Source organism: Panthera pardus, unplaced genomic scaffold, assembly GCF_024362965.1.
Source record: "Panthera pardus isolate Hobbes unplaced genomic scaffold, ASM2436296v1 HiC_scaffold_4, whole genome shotgun sequence".
Classification (NCBI taxonomy): domain Eukaryota; kingdom Metazoa; phylum Chordata; class Mammalia; order Carnivora; family Felidae; genus Panthera; species Panthera pardus.
In genome coordinates, this window is record NW_026526969.1 from 6,367,494 (window position 1) to 6,386,088 (window position 18,595).

General features: G+C 50.8%; 1 protein-coding gene across 2 annotated transcripts; it reads left to right on the forward strand.

Moving 5' to 3' along the window:
• The first annotated feature begins 5,775 nt into the window (after nucleotides 1-5,775).
• TBL2 (transducin beta like 2) lies at nucleotides 5,776-13,614 on the forward strand. Of its 2 annotated transcripts, none has more exons than XM_019421669.2 (7): nucleotides 5,776-6,032; nucleotides 7,754-7,884; nucleotides 8,120-8,304; nucleotides 8,778-8,929; nucleotides 9,269-9,395; nucleotides 9,683-9,835; nucleotides 10,067-13,332. In XM_019421669.2, the coding sequence occupies exons 1-7, from the start codon at nucleotides 5,903-5,905 to the stop codon at nucleotides 10,527-10,529; spliced, it is 1,341 nt and encodes a 446-aa protein (XP_019277214.1). In that variant the 5' UTR covers nucleotides 5,776-5,902; the 3' UTR covers nucleotides 10,530-13,332. The 2 variants fall into 2 exon arrangements, with proteins under 2 accessions (XP_019277214.1, XP_053749713.1); XM_053893738.1 differs by lacking the exon at nucleotides 5,776-6,032 and adding an exon at nucleotides 6,127-6,519 and having other exon boundaries at nucleotides 10,067-13,614.
• Nucleotides 13,615-18,595: the final 4,981 nt, after the last annotated feature.

Consider the following 18,595-nt stretch of genomic DNA (forward strand, 5'->3'; position numbering starts at 1 on the left):
GTGGCCTTCAAAGGACCTTAGCTTTTCCTCTGAGCTGGAAGCCACTGGAGGGTTTGGAGTAGAGGTTTGACAAGATCAGGTATAAGGTCTTCACAGGATCTCTCTGGGTGTGGAGTCAGGAAGAGGCCACCGTGGGGCAAGGGCAGGAGCAAGGAGGCCAGTTTTAGGCTGTTGCTGTCATCCAGGTCAGAGATGACAGACACTCATCCTGGAAATCCTCGCTCCATGGCCAGGAGAAGGTTCAGAAAGGCTTACCACCTTCCAAGTTGGAAGAGGGCAGAGCCGAGCCCATGAGTGGAAATCACAGGGAGCCATCCAGAAGGTGAATGTGTTGCCCCTGAGGGTAGTGATGTGCAAATAGAGGGCAGACACACACTTGGTTGGGATGTCTTAGAAGGAACTGATACTTTAGATGGGGAGTTGGGGTGAATGGTCCCCATATTTCATTGATTCTTCTATTGAGCCATTTAACAGATCCTTTCTGAGGGCCCACTGTGGCCTAGATGATGGTCTTGGTGCTGGGATTCTGTTCACCACTGGATCCCTCTCCTCATGAAGCTGATTCAAGGCGGGGGAGTCTGAATCTTCTCACATCTCAACTTCTGCAGATGCTTGCAGGATATAAACAGCAGACGGTCTTCTGTGGCCTTTGACTTTCCCTCATTTATGTGGAATCATGATAGCAATGACAATACTAACTACACACTCCTCTAGCATTTACTACGTGCCAACTACTATTTTAAGCATTTTATATATATTAACTCACTTATTACATATTAACACCTACCTCTATGGGCCAGCTGTGAGGATCTCAAAGTAAATATATACAAAGCACTTACAGCAGTGACTGGCACATGTAACACTACGTAAGAGTTATCATAATAGTTACTATTAGCACCCCCATTTTACAGATGAAAAATTGAGGCACAGAAAGGTTAACTAGCCCAACATTGTATGGTTAGTGAGATGCCCACTCACACCGTCTGACCCTAGTCTCTGCTTTTAGCCATCTCTCTCTTAAAAAAAATTTTTTTTAACATTTATTCATTTTTGAGAGACAGAGAGAGACAGAGTGTGAGTCGGGGAGGGGCAGAGAGACAGGGAGACACAGAATCTGAAGCAGGCTCCAGGCTCTGAGCTCTCAGCACAGAGCCTGACACGGGGCTTAAACCCACGGACCGCAAAATCATGACCAGAGCGGAAGTCAGATGCTTAACTGACTGAGCCACCTAGGCGCCCGTAATTATTTTTTAGTGTTTATTTTTGAGAAAGAGATGGGGACAGAGGATTCAAAGCAGGCTCCGCACTGACAGCAGAGAGCCCGATGCCGGGATCAAACCCACAAACCCACAGACCTGAGCCAAAGTCTGACACTCAGTCCGACTCAGCCACCCAGGCGCCCCTAGCCACCTCTCTTTACTGTGCAGGTACCACATGCACCCAGGCATTGAGTGCTATTTGTTGCCACAGACAAAGGTTTGAAGTGGCTGAGAGGTAAAATCCTAGCAGTGTGCTCTGTTTTCACCGCCCACACCCTTCCAGGAAGGTCCCTGTAAGACATCCTTTTGACCCTGTGTCCCCCCAATAGATGCCACTTTCCTTTGAGAAAGTTATCTACACTTGCTCTCCCTCTCTCCTCCCCTCCCACTCACCCCCTGTCTTTGGTCTCCTTCTGCCAGCTTCCACCCCAGCCTCACCCCTGCACTGACTCACGCTCACTGAGGTCACAGGACTCCCTTGTTGCCAAATCCAACAACCACTTTGCAGTGCTCTTTTTCCCTCAATACTCCCCCACCGCCCCTGGGCCCCTGGACCTCATTCTTGAACCCCTTTTTCCCTGTGACTCTTGAATTCTCTCCAGGCTCTCCCACCTGCCTGACAGTGCCTTCCCAGTGCCTGCTGTGGGAGGCTCTTCCTCCTGGCCAGTTCCTTCCTGGCCCACTTCTCACTTGGTGGCAAGCGTTAGGTAATACCATTCCCTTTGCCTTCTCTGCCGAGGACCCACTATTCTGCATCTGTCCTGCTCTGCCCCTGGAGCTACTCAAGCACATATCCAACTGCCACCCTGCCCCCTCCCTCTGAATGTTTCACAGCTCCCTTTAGCTTCAAGGAACAGAATTCATCATTTCTGAGACTGCAGCCCACAGTCTTCCATCTCAAACATGGTCCTTTTCGTGTTCCCCATCCCCAGGAATGGTGCCACCACCCAGACATTTGTCCAAGCTGAAAACAGCCATCCGTTACCAAGGGCTGGCCAGTTGACCTCCATCCCCACAGCCGCCACCCTGGTCCAACAGAGCATCCCCTCCTACACAGTCTTGTACTGGCCTGCTGGATCCCTGGGAGCTACTTTTCGAGCTTAAGCGTGCATTTGAATAGCTTGGAAGGGCTTTAAAAAATCTTCACAGCCGGGTCCAGTCCAGACCAATTCAATCAGAAGCCCTCAGGGTGGAAGTTTAGACACTAGCATTTTTTTAAGGTGATTCCAATATGCAAGAACGACTGTAATCGAGGCTTCGAGCTGCAAATAACATATGCCTGGAACTCAAGCTAGTTAAATGGGTGGTTCAGAGTTTCTGAGTCTGCAGGTCTGGGATGGGGTCTAAGAATCTGCATGTCTAATGGTGCTGGTCCAGGGTCCATACTCCAAGAACTGCTACTTAAACAAAGGAAGAAATTTATTGTTTTGCCTAACACAGAGGCCAGGTAGGAAGGCCTCCAATCAATACAAGGTGGGTCTTCAGTTGCAGATTGTGAAGTTGTGTTTCCACTATTTCCTTCACTCCCGCTGCCCTCTGATGAGGCCAGGTTTCTGGGCCCATGGTCAAGGTGCTTTGTGAACGGGCCTTGCTACCTCTCTGGCCTCATTTCTCTCCACAGCCTCCCTCCCTTCACATTCCTCTGGTGCCATCAGCAACACTCACCCAGATGGGCTGCCAGAGCCACTCCCTTCCGCCTCCCCTGTCTGAATGCCCACCCCGCCAAAGGTATAGCCAAGTCTCACTGCCCCTCCAAACTCATCGGTACAGCTCCCTCCCTGACCTGCCCAGCCTTCCCAAATCCTGCTTTGTGTCATTGGTTGTCCTTCCACAAGTTGACTTTGGCTTCCAGCTGAGCCCTGTGACACCAGAGGTAAGAGCCAGGCCAGATCACCACCCACCGAGTGGCGAGTGGCGTGGCGAGTGGCAAGGTGGGAGGAGTATGCGTGTAGCCCATCTCAGTTTACTACCCACCCCAATGAGCTCTTTCTCTTGCTTCCTTGTTGACCTTGGGTAAATCACTTGATCTGAGCCTAGTTGTTGTTTTTTTCTTTCCATTTGCTTAATTTCATAGCATCACTTGCCTTAAAGGCCACTATAAAAATCAACCAAATTCTTGATGTGAAAGAATCTTGTAGCCTTGACCGAGCTGTACACAGAATCCTACTCTTTCTTCTCCTTTTCCCCCACATCAACAGATTGGAGTCACAGATCTGCATGGGTTCCCATGTCACTCTTCCCCTGTGTGATCCCTGGAAAGTCACCTAATGAGCACCTCCTAGAGCATCAGTTTCCTAATCTGTGGGATGGGAATGTGAGATTCAATGAAATGCAAAGCTCCCAGATCAATCAATGTCACATGCAAAATGCTTGGTGAAGGAACTTTTTAAAAAAATGTTTACTAATTTTGAGGGACAGAGAGAGAGAAAGCACACACAAGCAGAGAGGGGCAGAGAGGGGGACAGAGGATCCAAAGCGGGGTCCACGTGGACAGCAGCCAGCCCGATGTGGGGTTTGAACTCACGAACCGTGAGGTCATGACCCGAGCCGAAGTTCTAAGCCACCCAGGTGAGTAAAGGAAGTTCTTCTAAAAGTACAGCTTTGTCGGAGCACCTGGCTGGCTAAGTCAGTGGAGCATGCAATTCTTGATCTCGGGGTCATGAGTTTGAGCCCCATGTTGGGTGTAGAGACTGCTTAAATAAAAAAGTAAATAACCTAAAGGAAAAAAAAAGTACAGCTTTGTCTCTAGGTGATGGAGAAAGTGGTTCATGGCTGGTGCTACAGTTCTCAGTAGCAAATTAAAGAGGAAAAGCCCCAGGATGTTCTGGACCCCTCCCCTCCCCCTGCTTCCACCACTGCCCACAGCTGAGTCCATGCCAATCCCCCCCACACACACACCTCCAAGGACAAAAGGGAAGGAAATGAGGCCACCCTCTGTTTGCTCTCTGACTGGATCTATGTCCTCAACCGAGGTTATGGGTGTATCTGTCTGTCCTCTAGTCTCTAGAGCATCCTCTCTCCTTAGAGGGTCCTTCTAAAGGCCTGAGAGCCTGCACTTCAGGAGAGGTTCCCTGTTGGGCATGGAAGCTTTGCATCTGGAATCCCTGACCCTGGTACTTACTCTGGGTTGTAGGGCTGGGAGACCCACGGAGCCCTGCTCCCTGTTCTGGGAACATTTCCTTTCTGTCCAAGCAGGTCTAATTAAAATACTATCAATTAGTCTTTCAGAATATCTCCTTTTTGGTTAGAGCTGAATGAACTCTGTAGATTGTATCCAGGCCAATTTCCTGGTTTTGATATCACACTATAGTTATGTAAGATGTTACCATTGGGGGAAACTGGGTGAACGTTCGTGGAAACTTCCTGTTCCGTTTTTTCCAACTCCTTGTGAATCTATAATCTCAAAATACAAACATCTTGTTAAAAATCTTTTCAAGTTCCTTTCCACTTCCCAGCCCACCTAAGTCCAGGCCCTTATTATCTCCTTCTTGGATCCTTGCAAACACCTCCTGATTTTCCTTCTGTCTTTGGTTTTGGCACACAACTGATCTTCCCAGAGAATTTCAAGAGACACCAGTTTTGCCCTAACTCGCCCTGAAATAACCAGCAGAGGCTCCTTTCTTTCTTTTTTTTTTTTTAACGTTTATTTATTTTTGAGACACAGAGAGACAGAGCATGAATGGGGGAGGGTCAGAGAGAGAGGGAGACACAGAATCTGAAACAGGCTCCAGGCTCTGAGCTGTCAGCACAGAGCCCGACGCGGGGCTCGAACTCATGGACCGTGAGATTGTGCCCTGAGCTGAAGCCGGTGCTCAACCGACTGAGCCACCCAGGCGCCCGGAGGCTCCTTTCTGCTGGTTGGATTCAGCTGGCTCTCAAGGCTCTCCAGATCTTTCCATTCTTATCTACTACTTACTTTTTTTGCTCATGCCCTTGCCTTCCCAGAGCATCCCTTCCCAGCTCTCTGCTGAGGCTATTATTCCATGCTTCAATTCTAGGGCTACCCTTTCTCTCCTCCATTAATACCAAAAGCCCATCTAAATTTCCTCTGATGTTAAGACCTGTTAAATGGGAGTAATAATTCCTGCCTTGGCTCCTTGAAAGGATCCACTGTGGTGATGGCTGGAATAACGCCTTTAATAAACAATTATCAGTAAATTACTCAAGGAGAGGACTCAGCAGAGCCTGCAGAATTTGCCCCCCAGCTTGGGGGACAGCACAACCTCAAAAACCAGACCCCACAAGGGCCAGGCCCCGCCCCTCGACACGATCCATGGGTGGGCCCTGCACAGCTGGTCGCTCCAACAGTCAGGCCCCGCCCCGCGAGACGCACCAACGGTTAAGCCCCGCCCGCGAGACGCATCGGCACCCAGGCCCCGCCCCTCTGGACGCGCCAACGGTCCAGCCCCGCCCCGCGAGTCGCACCAACGGTCAAGCCCCGCCCGCGAGACACTCCGTCAGCCAGGTCCCGCCCTTTTGGACGCTCTGAAGGTCAAGCCCCGCCCCGCAAGATGCCCAACGGCCAGACCCCACCCCTCGGGACGCGCCAACGACCAGGCCCCGTGCTGTGTGCGTGCGCGGTCCCGCGGAGGCGTGCAGGCGCCCGTGTAGTTAGAGGCTGAGGTGGCAGCGGCAGTGCAGTCATGGAGCTGCCGCAGTTGCCGGAGCTGATGGGCCTGTCGCTGTTGCTCGGACTGCTGGCCTTGATGGCGACGGCGGCGGTAGCGCGGGGGTGGCTGCGCGCGGAGGAGGAGACGAGCAGCCGATCCGCCGGTTAGTGCGGCAGGGGCGGGTGGGGGCGACCCACGAGGACCATGTTCCTGGCCTCCCACTGGTCCGACCTGCGGTTTGGGGGGGGACCCCGTGGGCCTCAGTTTCTCCTTTTGTTAAATGAGTTTCGCTTCTCGAGACGAGGTGCCGGCTCGCCGGGCTGGTCGCGCCCCTTCGGGAGGACTAGTTACAGCGTGGGTCCGGCGCTGCCACTTTCTCGGTGGCCGAGGACGAGGCGCTGTCCCGCCGAGCCCCAGCGTCTCCCCGGGGTTGCCGTGAGAGCCCCCGTAAACTCTCTCGAGCGCGCTGTTTGTTCGTTATTCTAGGAAAATAGGGAAGGGTGAGGGTAGACGGGCACCATTTGTAAGTACTCCGACTCATTCCCCGACATGAGCAACGTTTATTGAAGTATATACATACTATCGCAGTAGGTGTCGGGACTTTTCCTTTAGGAAGTACACTGCCGCGTAAGAGAAGAACATCCGAAAATGTAAGTGAAAAATACACTGTAATAGGTGTCACAGAAGAGGTCAGTCCTAGCACCAGGAAACCCAAGGGTGGGAGTGGTCAGCCCTGCTTTTTCGGTGGGGAGGGGTCAAGAAAATCTTCGCTGAGAGTAGGAAACACGTGGTGTGGGGTCTTGAAGGATACACGGTCAGAGTTTGGCCAAGGAGGGAGGAAGAGTACTGCTGGCAAAGGTTACATGCATGAAGGCAAGGAGTTCTGAAACGGCATTTGGTATGCCCTTCGGGGGGGGGGGGGGAGGAGGAGGACGCTTGCGGGACAAGGCTGGAGAGGGCGGGTCGTGGTGGTCTCTGTATAGGAGCCTCAGGAGTTTTTTTTCTGTACGAATTAAGGAGCATCTGCAGTAATCTAACACATGCCCACTTTGCAACTGATCTGATTCTCAATTAGAATAGCTATTTTTTTTTTTTTTAAGTTTATTTTGAGAGAGAGAGCGCTCCAGCAGGGGAAGAGCAGAGAGAAAGAATCCTAAGCAGGCTCCCCACTGTCGTCTCCGACCCAGATGCGGGGCCTCTGCAGGGCTCGAACTCACAAACCGCAAGATCATATGACCTGAGCTCATCTCAAGAGTTGAGTGCTCAACCGACTGTGCCACCCAGCTGCCCCTAAATTAGCTATTTTATACAAAAGTGACTGGCACCATTTCTGGCACAGGACAGGTACTCCCTCAACAGGTACTGACTACCTCTCATCCTTGAGTTCCTTCTGGGAGTCCTCTGAGCCTTTAATACTCGTCTTGGGTACTCTGCTTCTCTTTTTTGTGTATATTGTCCAATTCTCACAACTTCTCTTTAAGGAGACCAAAGCCCAGAGCAATTAAATAACTTGCCCAAGCCCAGGACCACCAGGTTTGGTTGTGCACATTATTTCCTACCTAGGGATGTGTGGCCAAGGATCTGCCCTTTGTTGGCTGTGCTGTGTACCCACTGAGCTGTTCTTGCAGAGAGGGCTCCTTTTCTAACTTGCATTGAGGTGCTATGTGGACTGACAGCAAGCAGTCTCCTCAAGAGCCCTCGTGGTAGAGCTACAATCCAAACCCAGTCTGATTCCAAAGCCCTGTTTTTACTCCCATCACTCTCTCTCCTCGAGCCCGGGGCCTATCTGGTCATCTCTTGATGCTCCCTCGATTCCTGGCCAATTATAGGCGGTCAGAAATGCTTAGTGAGCGGATGGATAGATGACACGGCCCTTCCTCACAGGCCAGAAGGCAAATGGACTTCCACTTGACAAGTCCTTGAGATCCAAGAAGCAGAAACAGCATCAGCGAGTTCGCAAGGAGAAGCCACAACAACACAACTTTACTCACCGCCTCCTGGCTGCAGCACTGAAGGTACATGGGTACCCATGCTCAGCACACATATACAAAGACTCACCCCCCCACAGACTTCTCCTTTTTAGTGTTCTGTGCACATGACAGACCCTGCTGCCTCTGACCAAAATCAGTGGGAGCTGCCCCATCCTGTCCCCTCTCATCTTACCCCATCAGCAGCTTGCTGTTAATCCAGGCAACAGACTCCGTCTACCCAAGGGGTCCCTGTTCATACTTCCTGCAACCCTTCCCTTAGAGCCACAGTGGGAACATATCTTGCATGGACTTTAGCAGCAATGGCAAGTACCTGGCCACCTGTGCAGATGATCGCACCGTCCGCATCTGGAGCACCAAGGACTTCCTGCAGCGGGAGCACCGCAGCATGAGAGCCAACGTGGAGCTGGACCACGCCACCCTGGTGCGCTTCAGCCCTGACTGCAGGTGCGACAGGATGGAGCCTCAGCTGTGCCTGCAGAAGCCCAGGCTTCTGTCCTTCCCATACCTGACTTGGGATGGTGAGGGGGGACCCTGGGTCTCCCTGGGGGTGGCAGAAAGAGAACTGGACAGCTTGAGCACCGCCCGGGGCTCCCTGGAGGTCTGTGCATTTTACGCAGCAAGGAAGCAGAGAGGGGAAGGTGTGTTCCTACTTGGGAAGTACCAAAGCCTGGCTCCAGATTCGTCTTGGGAGCTGTCGTGGTTTTCCAAACCCTAAAGAGAAACTGAAAGAGCCAAAGCTGGGAGAGGCCTACCTTCTGAGGAGTAGTAAGAGGTTTTGAGCCAAGGGGTTAAGTTGCAGGGCCGGACTGGGGTACGAAGGAAGGCCCATGATTTTCCTCAGAGCCTAGCATAGGAACTGGCACACACAGGCCTCCGTGTCCAAACAAGTGAGTGCCTTGTCTGCTACTTGTCTCTAGAGCCTTCATCGTCTGGCTGGCCAACGGAGACACCCTTCGTGTCTTCAAGATGACCAAGCGAGAGGATGGAGGCTATACCTTCACGGCCACCCCAGAGGACTTCCCCAAAAAGCACAAGGCATCCGTCATCAACATCGGCATTGCCGACACAGGTAAGAGGCTTGCAGAGGACGGAGCTTACCTAAGACTAGAGGGAACAGCCCCAGTTATTGGCCGAATGAGTTAATGCTGCCTGAGAGTTATGCTCAGCCCTACTTTTGACAAAGGGACTCTGGCTCTGGGTTCCCCTGGAGTCCTGGGAGCCACAGCAGGTCCCCAGGGGAGGCAGGTAAGACCCACAGCGTTCAGCAAAATCCTAGTCTGTGGTGACCCTCGGTCCAGGAGGGGAGCATGGATACTTGGGACAGTGAGACCTTCGTAAGTGTCTGCGTAGAGGATGACATGTGGTCAGGGCCTTGACCTTGGCTCATGTCACCCTCCTGCCCTCTCAGGGAAGTTCATCATGACTGCTTCCAGTGACACAACTATCCTCATCTGGAATCTGAAAGGTCATGTGCTGTCTACCATCAACACTAACCAGATGAACAATACCCATGCTGCTATATCCCCTTGTAGCAGGTGAGGAGGGAGGGACTTGGCCTCTGGGATGGGCAGAAGGCATGGCCAGGAACAGAGCAGAGAGCCCGCTTCAGATAGTGGAAGGAGCAGACCGGATGGAATCATGCGCAGTGGGGGTACCATGTATCTTCTAGCCTGGCCATGAGGATGGACCGAGGTCATATTTTTAAAAGCACAGTGTTATTGAGGTAGAAGATGATGAACTTTCTCGGGAATGAGGTTTAGCAGGTTGGCAGAAATAAAATGCCCTCGAGATGAAGTTGTAAAGGAATCTGGTTGTGTGACAGGTTTGTGGCCTCGTGTGGCTTCACCCCAGATGTCAAAGTTTGGGAAGTCTGCTTTGGGAAAAAAGGGGACTTCCAGGAGGTTGTGCGAGCCTTTGAACTGAAGGGTCACTCGGCCGCCGTCCACTTCTTCGCTTTCTCCAATGACTCCCGCAGGTGAGTGAATCCTCTCTGATGTCTTACCAGCGGCTCCCAGCCCCTGTTGGCAACCAGGGCCTTTTTTTTGCCTATCTCTGCAGCAGCTCTGAAGTGGGTAGAGTGCCCGGCCCTCAGCAGGAAGTAGACCTAGCCGTGCACTTGGCTTCCTAGCTGGAGCCCCTAATGCTGTCCCAGTGCCCTCCCCTCCAGAGTGCACTGGGGCTCGAGCCGTGATTTTCCATGCTGCAGGATGGCCTCGGTCTCCAAGGACGGGACGTGGAAACTGTGGGACACAGATGTGGAGTACAAGAAGCAGCAGGATCCCTACTTGCTGAGGACAGGCTGCTTTGAAGAGGCGAGCACCATGCCGTGCCGCCTGGCTCTCTCCCCTGACGCCCAGGTCTTGGCCTTGGCCAGTGGCAGCAGTATTCATCTCTACAACACCCGGCGGGGTGAGAAGGAGGAGTGCTTTGAGCAGGTCCATGGGGAGTGTATCACTGACTTGTCCTTTGACATCACTGGCCGGCTTCTGGCCTCCTGTGGGGACCGGGCAGTGCGGCTTTTCCATAACACCCCTGGCCATCGGGCGGTGGTAGAAGAAATGCAGGGCCTCCTGAAGCGGGCCTCCAACGAGAGCACCCGCCAGAGGCTGCAGCAGCAGCTGACCCAGGCCCAGGAGGCTCTGAGAAGCCTGGGTGCCTTGAAGAAATGACTCTGGGCGGGTGTGGCAGGAAGGATCTGGCCTGCGCCGCGGCTGCCACTTCCTCCTCCCAGGTACTCCTCAGCTGGAAGCCTCTTGAAAGGAGTATTTGGATTTTCAGTGGCGGCTCCTCTCTCCTTTCCCCCATTGAAACTCTTCTTGCCTATTTTGATCTCTCTCTTCTTGCTGGTTGTGACTCCTGGCCTTACTTGACTTCCCGGTCTAATGACCAAGGTGCTTCTCTTTCTCCTGGGCCGAAGGAATGGAATCTGTCTTCACCAGGTGCTGAGGGAAATGGACAGTTGGAGAGAGAGGACATGGCCTTTGACCTTGGGGCAACACACCCTGGTACCCAAAGGAGTTTGCAGTTGTGGAGGCAAAACCTAGGGAACCCCTCAGTACTAACCAGCAGTTTTGCAGGGGTGGGAGCCTGGGATACCCTCCAATTACAGAACTGTGGGTTCGTGTCAGGGAAGGACCAGTCTTAATCCAGGCGAAGCTCCGAATTCCATCAAAAAGGAATTTAGGGATTTCATTTGGTGCCTCAGTTTTTTTTCTTGTAAAATGGAGAATAATCCTCTCTCTTGGCCTCCTTACAAAGATGTTGTTAACGTATGCACATATAAAGTCCCTAGATTTGGAAGAAAAGTGGAAAAGAGTAATAATATACGTTGTCTGTTGGCCAATCTCGTTTCTTAACTACCAGGTAAATATGGGACTCAGTACTTTGAAACTAAATGAAAAAGAAAGAAACCCGTCCCTTGGGAAGGCGAAGTTTCTGGAACTTGATTATACATTTGGCAGCTGGTTCTTTAAGTGGTGTAGAGGAATGCTAGAATTCCAAGATAGGACTCCTCTCTGCAAGGAGGTTGTATTCTATCTGAGGAGACCTCTTTTCAGTTCATCAAATATTTGAGTGCCCACTGTGGGCCCAGCACAGCACTAGCACCGGGGATGAATACGAATAGGGCGTCATCTCTGCCGTCAAGGATGGCTAAGTGGGAGAGAGGTACGCGTGGGGAGTAAGTGCTTTTTGCTAGTTCATTCATAGCTGTAGAAGGCTGTTGGGAAAGTCCCGGCAAGAGACAGAATTGGATCCAGACGGAGGCGGTGGGTCTGAAGTTGAAGGGATAGAGTTGGTAAGAGGTGAGGCATTTACAAGTTCAGCTGCTTGGATTTGAGAATGCTTGGGTGTGGGAGAAGGGAAATGAGGCTCTAGGACGACTTGCGTCTTGGCAAAATTTATCCATCCGAAATCCCTGTCTTGCCCTCGGTCCCTGCGATGGGGGCCTCCCCTAGACATCCCTTTGAACAAGGCACAACCTTGGAGTTCTCTCTCGTTACCCCCTTTTTTGTTAATCCTTCCGGCCCACTGGCACTATTGCCATCCACTCCATCAGAAAATTCTTTTGGTTCTACTCCAGATTATGTCCTGAATCTGCTTTTCTCCATCTTTTCTGTTAACCATCCTGGTCCTAGCCACTGGCACCTGCTGGACTACGATAATCCAGCCTTCTCGTTGGTCTCCCTGCTTCTTCTCTTGCCTCGTTTACATCACTTCCCTGCATCCCACAGTGATCTTTGAAAGTGTAAACCAGATCACATTGTTCCCAAGCAAAAGCCTTCCAAAGGCTTCCTATCGCACCTGGAATAAAATCCAAGATTCTCATCATGGCCTTTAAGGTCCTGTGTAATCTGGCTTCTTCCTTCCTCTGTGAACCTCTTACCCCTCTCCCAACCACCCCAAACTTGCTGCTGTTATTTGACCAGGCCAAGTTATTTCCTGCCCCAAGTGGAACCTGTGCCCGTGCTGTTCCTCTGCTTCGAAGCATTTTTCCTGTTGGTAACGCAGTTCTCTGTTTCAGTTACACTTCGGAGAGACCCTCCCTGGCCACCCAGTCTGAAGTAGCCCTTTCCACCAATCCTGTCACTCCTGTCACGTTAGCTCATTTTATTTCTTTTGTATGACTTTATCTGATCCGAAATGATCTCCTTTGAATATTTGTTTGCTTCAGGGGTTTCAGCTTAAATGCTTAGGATGTCGAGTAGGAAACGCAAATGCATGAATTGGGCCACAGTTGCCTGGGTGTAAGACAGTGGGAGATCCTGGGAACTGAAGTGATCTCCAGAAGACACGTGTCCTGGCGGCGGGGGGGCTGTTACTTCTTATTCGGGAATCCCACAGAAGTTGCCTGTTTCAGAGAAGCTAGAAGTTGGCGACTTATTATAAAAAGACAAAAATGAAACACTGTGGACCAGACAAAACACTAATGTGGGCCAGATGCAGCCCACCAATCTCTCATTGGCAGCTTCTGGATTGTTCATTAGCCCACGGGAATGTGAGCTCCACGAGGGCAGAATCTTTGTCTATCTTGTTTGCTCGGTATCCCAAGCACAATACCGGGAACAGATTAAGCGCTCGGTAAATATTGAAGTCGAATTGGGGGCAGTTAACAGATATTTCTATACCCTCTGTGTGCACCCTTCTGCTCTCAATTTCCATTGCAGTTTTATGCTCCTGATAAGACTTCTGATTGATAATGCTGTGCACATGGGTCCTGGTGAATATTTGCTTTCAGACGGTCAGAAGAATGAAGCTAAAACACTTCTTTGCATATCTGTTTGGCTCCGGCTTTACTCTCACTGTATATCCAGGAGAGAAGTGACCCGAATATGTTGAGTTACTGAAGTCAGAAGTCTTTGGTTCCAGGTTCGTCTGGGTCACTTACTGACAACCCTTGAGCAGATAGATCACTTGGCCTGTCTGAGTTTGTTTCCTCATCTGTAAAATGGGAATAAATCCTGTGCAAAGGGCCTTGCAGGGCTGTGAGTTTCTAATGAGATCAGTGAAGTCCTACAAAAAAGAACACTGAGGCTTCCTGAGGACACTGCTCCTCTCACTAAACATGAGGCTGCTTCTCTCGTAAGCATGGAGAAGGTATCTGGATATTAACATAGAGCAGAGGCCGCCGTGGTTTTGTTTGATCAAAAATGTGTGTGTGTGTGAAGGCGGTGTTAATATTTTAGTAGTACTATTTGAACTTCTGTGGGTTTGCAATTTTTCAAAATAAAAAACTGGGGAAATCTTTAAAATGTATATAGCCTATTTTTATCAGTCATCAAAAATAGAAAAAAAGTGTAAACCACAAAAGTCCACATTTAGAGATCTATGAATAGTCTTGGTCAGTTTCTATCAGGGTAAGAAGGATCCTCAATATTTAAGATTGTTCTGTAGCTGGAGATGACGGGAGGCGAGTAGAAAGCAGACACTGTCGTGATGAGTCCTCAGTGATAGTAGGTTATCTCAGCGTTAGAGAGACTGAACGTTGCCCCAAATTGGCCGCGTATCTAGAAACTTAATAATTTGAGGATTCATGTGCTTCTCTACACAATTCCAGTAACAGTCTTCTTGGCGAACAAGGCTTGGTGTCATACCCAAGTTTTGAGGCTGAGGCGCACTGATGGGCACGGGTTGGTGTTTGCAGAATCAGCCACAGCAACCGAAAGCGTGATTCATACATACGACCGTAGTGTGTCTTCTGAGATTGTGAGTGCATTTCCAAGGCTTCATTTCTTCAAGCTGCCAACTCATTCCAGAATTCGGGGCAGTTGGAAAACGAACACGGTTTCCACTTGCTTTCCGTTCTGTATGCATACCTAGTTTTCAGTCTATTTGCCTTTTCTCCATCACATCAGTAATGGCTCACGTTGAGCGCTAAGCATTTATTCCCCCATCAAACCACTCGTTTTTGCCGCAGTTATTCTCCTGGTAACCGCATCTTAGTTTTTATTTGGTGAAAACGACTTCCCTGACTCTTAACCCACATGATTTGTAGGGGATAGACACAGACCCTCTATGGTGGGCATATAACCAATCATCAGATCCCTGGATTTTGCCAGATCTTTGGAAAAGTGATACCTTTCATTTTCTGCAGGGATTGCTTCGTAAGTAGGATGTAAGCTTATGACCATGTGCGTAGTCCTGCCCAAGAAGGAAGCTAGCACAGGAAAGCAGGGCCAAAGATGTGGAGACCATGTGCTGAGGTTGCTGGTGAGACTGCCGGATCCAGACGCACCTGAGGTTTCTACTACTGGACTTGTCAGTTGTAGGAACCAACAAATCCCTTACTTACAAGTCCATTTGAATTGGGATACTCCCTGGAACCGGAAGAGCCTTAACATCAGTATTATTAGAGTGTTGAAGTAAATTGCCCGAGGCACATAATAAATGGCACACTCAGAGATGTTTCAGTTTCGGCCTATCTGGTACTAAAGTACGTGTCTTTAGTCATCAGGCGCACCCCCCCCCCCAACATTTGTGAAATCAGAGGCAAGAATGCAAATGGAGAACCACATGCCAGGTCTTAATGTTTAAAAGTTGTAAATCAAGCTGAGCCCAAATCTGTTCCACCCTCCTACCTTGACATAACATACTGGAAGGCCAAGTTTGAATTTGGAGTTCTCAGAGTCCAGTCTCTGCCACAGTGTGGTGTCACAGCTGGCCGTCCAGTGGTCCAGGCCTCTCCTCTTCCCACCTGGTTCTTTGCCACATTGCGAGGGAACCCCAGCACACGCCTCCCAAGCGCCCTGTCGCTGCAAACCACCGTCCCTTGGCCACCCAGGACTTGGGCCCTAGGGTGTGCGCCATGGGGCAGCACTGCCTTTGTGAAAATGGACCTGGAGAGAGGCTCCTGTAGGCATCAGAAGCGGGCTTGGGTCACTTTGGACAGGGATTCCAAGGTGTAAGGTCTAACCTCAACTGTCGTCTGATGCGTGAAGTGAGGACACAAGCTCTGGGTGTCTACGTTTCCCTGGCCCCACAAACCTGTGCCCCGTGGGCAGGGGCACGGCAGGAGGAGGCCACGACAGGTTCCCCAGAAGGCATCCTCTTTGCCCACACCTGACGCTGTTACCCACGCTTGGTTTTTTGCCTACGGTTTCAAGCTCACCCACCTAAGCTCTCCTTAACCCATCAGAAAGGAGATGGGTTTATTGTGTGTTCCCAGGGGGTTCAACCGAGTATGTCTCAGAGTACTTCTAGAAGTTCTGGATATGTGGAAGCAACCCTGTATATTTTCTTAACAGGTACCTGTGGGCTGATGACTGGCTCTCCAGTCTCCCCTTTAAGTTCTTCCAAGTATCCCAGAGAGCAGCTGCAGGCGGGGTACCCGTGTGGGAGCCTCTTCCACCTCGATCATTCCTCCATCACGTCCCAGGATCGAGCCAACGGGAAGGAAGCCATGTGGGGAGCTGAGCACCCCAGCTTTCTCTAATAAACCGAGAGAGCTTTTCCTCCTCCTGTTGTTGGCTGCTGTCATGGCAACCTGGGCGCTCAGCTTCTCACTCAGACGTCTCAAGCTGCTCACTGGCTGGTCACATATGCTAGCTGAGTAGGGTTTTCTGTTTTTGTAAAAATCTCAGTTAAATGTACTGAATATCCTCTCTTACCCTGCAATTCCTTTAATTTTCCTCTCTAATGGCAGCTTTCTGCCACAGATGACACAGGTTGGAGAATAGTGACTACCATTCCCACAGTACATCTTATGGTCCAGACACCATTCCAGTGGCTGTGCTGCTAACAACTCATTCCTCCCTCCCAGCAGTTCTGAGATAGGTACTGTTAGAAGTTCCAGATCACAAACGGTGAATCTATAGCATTGCCAGAGTCGCTGAGGAAACACATGGCCGAGCTGGGATTCAAACCCACAGAGTCTGGGTCCAGAGCTCATGTTCTGAAAGGTTCTCGAGCTGCGGCAGGTGTCAGAATAACCGGAGGCTGGGATATAACAACAAAGGCCCGGGTCCTATCCTGCTTCACCAGGCCTGGGCCTCTGCGTTCTTTATTAGCTCCCAGGTGATTCGGATACCAAAGTTTGGGAAGCACTGCACTGTGCTATCCCGCCTTCATTTGGAATGTTCTTCATACAGGACTGCCTTGCCCAGGGTGTGTCCTGTCCCTACAGGTGAGTGTTCTCTCGCTTGTGCCCAGTGGTCATCCAGGGGCCCTCTCCGGCTATCCTTCCGTTGCTTGGCACCAGAAATCCTCCAGCTGACCACACGGGCCATCACCTTAGCTGGCTCAGGAGTTTGTCTTTGGAAACTGCTTTCCTCTCATTACCTCAGACTAACTTGACTGGCTCCTCATTGTTTTCACAAACCTTCACATTCCTTCATCCCTGCCCCACATCGTGTTGTTATTTATCTGTGCTCTGGGCCCAAGGGAGAGCCAGTCAGTTGAATAAAAGATCTTCGACCTCCCTGGAACCTTCCCCAATTGCCCCAGCGCCTCAAGATCCCTGAGTGCCCACCTGGGTGCTCGTTCTGGACACCTCCCTTCAGAAGTGGCCTTTCCAGGGGTGCCTGGGTGGCGCAGTCGGTTAAGTGTCCGACTTCAGCCAGGTCACGATCTCGCGGTCCGTGAGTTCGAGCCCCGCGTCAGGCTCTGGGCTGATGGCTCGGAGCCTGGAGCCTGTTTCCGATTCTGTGTCTCCCTCTCTCTCTGCCCCTCCCCCGTTCATGCTCTGTCTCTCTCTGTCCCAAAAATAAATAAAAAACGTTGAAAAAAAAAATTTAAAAAAAAAAAAAAAGAAAAAAAAGAAGTGGCCTTTCCAGCAGGACCCACGGATCCCGAAGCCTTTAACCAGCCTGTGGTTTGGGGCACATCCTTTAAACTCCCAAGAACCTGGGAGGGTCAGGAACAGACGTGTCTTGTAGGTTTTTACAGCACATAATACAGGGAGAGGTTAAGGCGGAGTTCTCATCCATCCATGGGATGGCTGGCTGTCACATCCCAGGGACTCCTCGCTCCCTCTCCTTGGCCCCAGCCCCACCCTCATCCTGACCACTCTCCCGGGGGCTGTGGGGCCTTCCCACTGCCTGCAACCAGTGCCTCGGGAGCATCGAGGAAACCAGCTGCTTTGCTGAACTTTTTGTGATACTTGAAGCTTTGAGTAGTGTCCGCTGCATGGATGTGTTTTCATAATTACAGCTGCTCCAGCAAAGTCATGTTTCAGAGAGTAAGGTCTTGGAAAAAGGTGCATAAAGTTTTGGTTCCGTGTGGTCTGTTTTCTACAACGAGTGTGCATTTCTTTTCCAAAACCAGTAAGGCCATCATGTGATACATTGAAAGTATTCACAGTAAACTCTCATGACATTTTCTCATTCATTTCAGAGAAGCTCTTGTGAGGTAGCAATTATCCCCATGTTGCAGATGGAAAAACTGAGGTTTGTTGAGGTTAAATGGCAAGTAAGAATTCAACCCCGGGACGGAGTGTAGGGTTCAAGCTTGTTCTTAATGTTACCCCACACTGTCTCTGATCTTGCCATCCAGAGGCAAGTTCCTTGAGGACGGGGACTTTATAGTTTCAGGAGTCTGTCTTGCACCTCTTTCTATTCTTAGCGTACCCATGCAAGTGAGCACACAGTTGGCACTTCATATTTGTTGGCCAACACGATGAACACATAGACTTATTGCTCAACAGTTAATGAGCTCACTATGGCCTCCGCTTACCCCATCCACCATGCAACTGTGTTGCCAATGGAAAGCATTCCATTACTTGCTGGGATGACATCTTGTGAGTTCACACACTGGAGCGTGATTCTTCCAGGGACTAATGACTCCCGAGTGAGGAGATCACTAAAGCTCTAGCACCAGAAGGTCAAACCCTGGGGTTTGGAGGCTATAGCCACCCTAAGCATCTACCAGGACTTCAGTTCACCTCCATCACGTGCAGACAATTTGAACTCAAGGCACAAGCTACTAGCTACCAAGAAGCCTTCACCCCCATGCAGTAAGGGTGGGGTGGGGGTAGCTGCAATCCACCAGACCCCTCATACCTGCTTGCTCCCCTGCTCTTAAGGCTTTCTGGAATCCCTGGAACCCAGAACCATCATCTCCTACTGATTCTGGGGGATCAGCTGATGGGAGCAAGGCTGGGGGGGCTCATTCCGCATCAGTGACAAAACATCCAGAGGCCGCCGTGATGTTGCAGGATTCAGCAACCCATTCCTTGCTGCTTGCTGGACAGCATGATCGCTTTTCCCTCTGTCCACTAAAAGGTCCCCCTTCTCATCTTCTA

Coding starts and splice junctions, on each gene's coding strand:
- TBL2 (XM_019421669.2), top strand. CDS start 5,903: ATGGAGCTGCCGCAGTTGCCGGAGCTGATGGGCCTGTCGCTGTTGCTC. Junction 7,885..8,119: donor TCCTGGCTGCAGCACTGAAG/GTACATGGGTAC, acceptor CCCTTCCCTTAG/AGCCACAGTGGGAACATATC. Junction 9,836..10,066: donor TTCTCCAATGACTCCCGCAG/GTGAGTGAATCC, acceptor TCCATGCTGCAG/GATGGCCTCGGTCTCCAAGG.